The following is a 6446-nucleotide window of genomic DNA, read 5'->3' on the forward strand; positions in this document are numbered from 1 at the left end:
TGTTCAGGCGCTGCCGTTCTCAGCGCCGTCAAAATAAAAGTCCCGCCTCGAACACATCGGCCAAACAGAGAAACTTATCGGCCGATGCCGATATTTGAAAAATGCCAAATATCGGTCGACCACTAAATAGAAGTCTGTCTAAAGGCCCTGATACACTTCAAGCGAAATCTAAGAACGAACTGATGTGACATCATTTCGAACAAAATCCGGCCAAAACGTTTTGGGAGTTAGAAACGGCTTGCCAAAGCGTACTTTCTGGAAAAGTTTGTTGCAACTGGAAAACACCTTCGTACTACCATTGGTCCTTGACGATTACTTCATAGGAGGTGTGCGCTGAGGCTCCACCTTCTTTCATGCGAACTCACGAACTCTTCTCTGGGTTAATTTCGTCTGTCGAGTCCTTGGAGGTGAGATGTTTGTGCAGTGGAGAGCCGCTTTTTAGAAGCAAATTAAGTTTAGCTTTTGATTAAATGAGACAATGACACTGTTTTTCATGTTTAATACAACTGATTGCTTTTAAGCAATTTATTGAATAAAGTGCCATGTAAATACTCGTGACTTGACTTCACGGGAGTGCTAATTTGCAGAGCTTGTGCAAACATACCCATGTTGCTATGAACAGATGCTGTTTATAAACAAATGCTTGCTGTTTTCTCCATTTTTTTGTTTATTTTGTTACTGAGAGAAAAGCTCGCTGCACATTTTTACATATTCATATAAACGTTGCTTTCATCAGAGTGTGCGGGGTCAGGATGTTCCATAACAGTATACCGCTGCTCACGTATTTCGAACTTTGTTTTACCCCTAAACTAAAAACGAAAAAGAACTTCGTTTTAAGTATATCGGGGCCTTAATAATCAGATAGAAGTGTTAAACAAAGGAATTAAAAGGTATACAATAAAGTATTATAACGATTGTTTTTAAATTATTAGTAATGGAAAGGCAACCATTATAATACTTTCTTGTTTACCGTCAGCAATCAGTAAATACGCATTTATATCATTCAAACAAATCTTTGAATGTCTAATAAAAATTTAATTTCACAAACCTTGCAGACTTAGTCGAATCCAGCTGTGAGATCTTGTGAAATGTGCATTTCTATCATGCATGCATATGATTGCGTGTACTCTGCGTGACGGTCGGTCTGTGTGAATTGACTATATGCACAGTTACTTCCTGGTTTTAGATAAGCCAGCTCAGTCAATTCCGGTCAACTGTCAAAATCAGCTGTGCTATAACGGGAGCGCCCTTTGCTCGGTTTCTCTACGGAAGTAATCCTTTCACAATTTGAAGAAAAGTTTTGTTTGTCTAAGAGGACTGAACGTTCACTTATAATGTTTCAGGAATGACCAACACGAGTGTAAAAAATTATGCGATTGAGTCCGCTAAATTGTACCGCGAGTCATTGCTATAATTGACAGTGATAACTGTATTAAGGAACAAAACATCTGACAAGCCCATGGCAAAAATAGACCTGTGCATTAAGTGATTCAGACTAAATTCAGAGTAACAAAACTACAGCAGTAACAGTGAATTTGTGCACTTGCTATACTTTATACTTCAGTACTGTAAAAGTACTAAACTTTGTTAGCAAATCCATTTTTTAATAAATCCATGGCAACTGAGCTAATGATTGATCCTCTGCTGCCATCTACTGGTTATAATGGTAATTTCACATAATTTCTGCCAGGAGACACATTTTTGGCTTATTTGTCATGTCATCTTCATGAATGAAAAGTGAATCTTTAAAGTGAATTTTACTGCACAGCTGTGGAGTTGAGAAATAATAAAGGCTTTAAAATATTGTAAGTGTTTAAAAAATGTGTTCATGACTATGAAGGTATGTTATTGATTATCAAGAATACCATTATCTAGCATTGCTAGCTAGCCAACGTTAGCCTAAACCAGGGGTCTCCTGGAGGGCCAGTGTCCTTTAGAGTTTATCATAATTTATGGTGTTGCAATTATTTAGTTTCTCAGTTTCTGACAAGAACGAGGCAGGAGAGTTTTTTTTGTGAGGGTCTCAAGAGTCTCTACCTATATATACCACAACATCAAATGATGTTTCACCGGAAGTTTACGAGTTGGCTTATCTTTATAAGAACGCTCCGTGCATATAGTCAGTTGAATGTGGACAAAAGGAGAGTTCAGCTTCACTGGAGACGCACAATCTACAAACTTTAAACTCGTGATTACAAACTATGTTGTGCTTTATTTATTTCCCCACTGTCATATTCATGTCATTTTCACTGTCTTCAGTACTGTAAAAGTACTAAACTTTGTTAGCAAATCCATTTTTTAATAAATCCATGGCAACTGAGCTAATGATTGATCCTCTGCTGCCATCTACTGGTTATAATGGTAATTTCACATAATTTCTGCCAGGAGACAGACACATTTCTTATTTGTCATGTCATCTTCATGAATGAAAAGTGAATCTTTAAAGTGAATTTTACTGCACAGCTGTGGAGTTGAGAAATAATAAAGGCTTTAAAATATTATAAGTGTTTAAAAAATGTGTTCATGACTATGAAGGTACGTTATTGATTATCAAGAATACCATTATCTAGCATTGCTAGCTAGCCAACGTTAGCCTAAACCAGGGGTCTCCTGGAGGGCCAGTGTCCTTTAGAGTTTATCATAATTTATGGTGTTGCAATTATTTAGTTTCTCAGTTTCTGACAAGAACGAGGCAGGAGAGTTTTTTTTGTGAGGGTCTCAAGAGTCTCTACCTATATATACCACAACATCAAATGATGTTTCACCGGAAGTTTACGAGTTGGCTTATCTTTATAAGAACGCTCCGTGCATATAGTCAGTTGAATGTGGACAAAAGGAGAGTTCAGCTTCACTGGAGACGCACAATCTACAAACTTTAAACTCGTGATTACAAACTATGTTGTGCTTTATTTATTTCCCCACTGTCATATTCATGTCATTTTCACTGTGTGCTGTATGTTAAATGAGTGTTTCCTTGGCTTTATTTGAAAAAATATGATTCCCAATGCACACAAACTTCTTATGTATTTTAAAAAATATATTTATTTATTTGTGAAAAATACTGTAATAGGATTACAGAATCTAGAAGTTGTCATCTAAAGTATTAAGTGTGTTTATTTGACACATTTATTTAATTCATTTTCAAATTATTTCCAATTTCTTAAATATTAATTAAAATAAATAAAAATTTATTCAGCCACTCTGCTCTCTAAGATATCGGCATCGGCTGTCAAAAAAACAATATTAGTCTACCACTAATAAATACACTACTGTTCAAAACAGTTTGAGGTAAATGTTTATGAAAGAAGACTTTCATGCTTATAAAGGCTGCATTTTTTTGATCAATACAATAAAAACAGTAATATTGTGAAAAAACCTCCTCATAAACCTCCTGCCATTCATGATCAACTTTAGTTTTCAGATAATTACACAGAGGACAGAGTAACACTTTATTTTGATAGTCCACTTTAGGCATTCTACTACCTATAAACAACTTTGCAACTACATGTCAACTAGCAGTCATTGGAGTATTAGTAGACTGTCTGCTTAATATCTGCTAACACTTTATTTTGATGGTCGCTCAACAGATGTTCTATTGACTATAAGTAATTTTGCAAGTACGGCAACTTATTCTACTAACCCTAACCTAACAGTCTTCAAATGTTCTAATGAGAGTTAGTTGACATCTAGTTGCAAAGTTACTTACAGTTAGTAGAATGTCTAAAGTGGACTTTCGAAATAAAGTGTAACCATGGACAGACATTGAGTCTTATCGCTAGAACTGGATAAGACTTATAAACACGTGTGAGAATTCACTATTGATAATCTCTGATGAGGTGCTCTATTGATAGAGATTCTGTTGACCTAGTTTGTGAACTCTTTGGACACTGTTTTGATTGTGTGAACCCAAAAATAACGATGATGGAACCTTATTCGAACAGTTTATTAATGTAAATGAATCTAGATAAAAACTGAAACCTACACTACTTGACCAAAATGATGCAGACACCTGAACAGTGTATTTGTATGCGCTTGTTTGACATTTAATTCACAACTATTGGCATTAATACGGAGTTGTTCCTACCAAACAGCTTCCACTTTTCAAGGAGGACTGGATACTAGATTTTGAACGTAATTTCCTCCCATTCAGACAGATTTAAAAACAAAGAAAGCATTATTGTGAAGATATCAAATAAATTTGTGCACAGAGTACAATCTAAGCTTACCCAGACTGCTCTTTAACCTCTTAACTTTCAGGCGCCATTCACCGCAGAGAATCGGAAAAAAACCATAGACAAAATCCTGAAGGGCAAACTGAACCTTCCACCTTACCTCACCCAAGAAGCACGGGACCTTCTGAAAAAGGTAGAGGTCTTAAGGTCAAACAGGTTTCATGCCACTGTGGAATTCTCCTGTTGCTTAACTTACGGGGTTGTGTATGTATGTTTCGCACCCAGCTGCTGAGAAGAAATGCATCAACGAGGATGGGAGCAGGTCCTAGAGATGCATTAGATGTCCAGGTATCTGGCCTTATGATATGGTGAACCCATTATCATAAAAGCAGGAGATTGCATATACATATATCGTGGAGTTTTATATATTTTAAAAGCAGATTTTATTTTTAAGGGCCACTCCTTCTTCAGACACATGAACTGGGATGATCTACTGGCTTTTAAAGTTGAACCTCCCTTTAAGCCTTTTTTGGTACGAGATAGTGTTTTCTTTCTCTGCTCAGTCAACTGTTTGCCTCTCTCTTATTGCATGTTTAGAGTTATTATTATAGAGCTCATGATGTGGTATCTGATAATAACTCCTCACAAATCTCTATTTCTGCAGCAATCAGCAGATGATGTTAGCCAGTTTGACTCCAAGTTCACTAGTCAGACTCCAGTGGACAGTCCCGACGACTCGACACTCAGCGAAAGCGCCAACCAAGTCTTCCTGGTCAGTTTGTTGTCCTGGTCACTTTTTAGACTAAATTTATCGCTATACTCTTTAAATATATGGTCTTTGCACGAACACTATACCGCTGTGAGGACTCCAACTGCATTACATTTATCCAAAGTGCATCAATAATAAACTTATTTTTTATGTTTATTAGCCAATAACAGATAAATATAAAATATTAAAAGTCTGATATTACCAGTATTATGGGCTACTGATATTATAGGGTACTATTTTGTATACACTATCATTCAGGAGTTGTAAGATTTTAGTTTTTGTAAGAAGTCTTTTATGCTCACTAAGGCTGCATTTATTTCATCAAAAAGGCAGTAAAATAGTAATATTGTGAAATGTTATTACTATTTAAAACAATTTTATATTTAAATATATTTTCAACTGTGATTTACTCCTGTGATGGCAAAGCTGAATTTTCAAACGAACAGCATTTATTTGCAATAGAAATCTTTTGTAACAATGTACAAGTCTTTACTGTCACTTTTGATCAATTTAATACATCCTTGCTGAATAAAAGTATTAATTTATTTTGAATAAACTTTTGAATGGTTGTGTAGATAAATAAAATATTGAACAGATTTTTATTATAAACAAAGATGTTCTTCAGACAAATAGAGTAATATTATGCACCTCCAAGGCCTTGTTGTACGTGACACCATAGCCCAAACATAACAAGAACCCGACTGAAGCCTCAACTTGTTTATACACCATTTGATCTTAATTATCATCAGCATGCTGTGTAGAGCACTCAAGAATGTGTATGAGATTTGTTTCTGACTCCTGACCTACATTGTGAGTGTGTGTTAGCATTGTGTGTGTGTGGTAAATTAATTCTTTTTGTAGACAAACTTACGAGAAAGGGATAATATCTCTCATCTGGTCCGTATTATTACTGTTTAACTGTTTTTTCCAGCTCTTAGCGTGACATGTTCTTTTTTTTTTTTGGTTCATCATAATTGCACATCCTCTACACTCATCAATTTTTTCTCTTTTATTTTGTCTACCCAAACTTTTTTTCTTTCTTTCATTTAATCTCTTCTCGGATGTCGTCTCTCCTCAGGGCTTTACGTACATAGCTCCATCTGTGCTCGAAAACATCAACGAGAAGTTCACTTTTGAGCCAAAATCCCGTTCACCTCGCAAGCTTCTGGGAAGCCCAAGAACACCAGTGAGGTAATGTTTTCTCATTCCACTGAGATTCGCACAGTTTGCAGTGTGTATAAAGTAGTTCTGTCATGTTTTATGATCTTGTAGGGCTGGGTAAAAAAATACAGAATTTTTTTAACCCAGATTAATCATGGTCTGCATTCAAAGAAACATTAATTTTAAGAGAATCTTTCAAAATAAGCTCACATGCTGTGTCTGAATATGCCTGCTCCCATACTATATAACAGGTGAAAAGCAGTATGTGAAAAGAGTAGTATGTCTGAATTAATAGTATTCAAACAGTAGGCGAAAAATACCCAAATGCCTCAATACTTCCTCTA

At 35.7% G+C, this 6446-nt stretch overlaps 1 protein-coding gene across 1 annotated transcript in view; it reads left to right on the forward strand.

Annotated features, from left to right (window-relative positions):
- The window catches only part of LOC107744622 (ribosomal protein S6 kinase beta-1-like), an 18305-nt gene that overhangs the window by 7772 nt on the left and 4087 nt on the right, over window positions 1-6446 (forward strand). The window contains exons 10-14 of the mRNA XM_016558412.1: window positions 4258-4365; window positions 4458-4520; window positions 4627-4704; window positions 4837-4944; window positions 6020-6132. Of these exons, the coding sequence (XP_016413898.1) occupies window positions 4258-4365; window positions 4458-4520; window positions 4627-4704; window positions 4837-4944; window positions 6020-6132 (470 nt within the window). The remainder of the gene's footprint in view (window positions 1-4257; window positions 4366-4457; window positions 4521-4626; window positions 4705-4836; window positions 4945-6019; window positions 6133-6446) is intronic.

This window comes from Sinocyclocheilus rhinocerous, unplaced genomic scaffold, assembly GCF_001515625.1.
Source record: "Sinocyclocheilus rhinocerous isolate Xijiao unplaced genomic scaffold, SAMN03320098_v1.1 scaffold767, whole genome shotgun sequence".
NCBI classification, from domain to species: Eukaryota; Metazoa; Chordata; class Actinopteri; order Cypriniformes; family Cyprinidae; genus Sinocyclocheilus; species Sinocyclocheilus rhinocerous.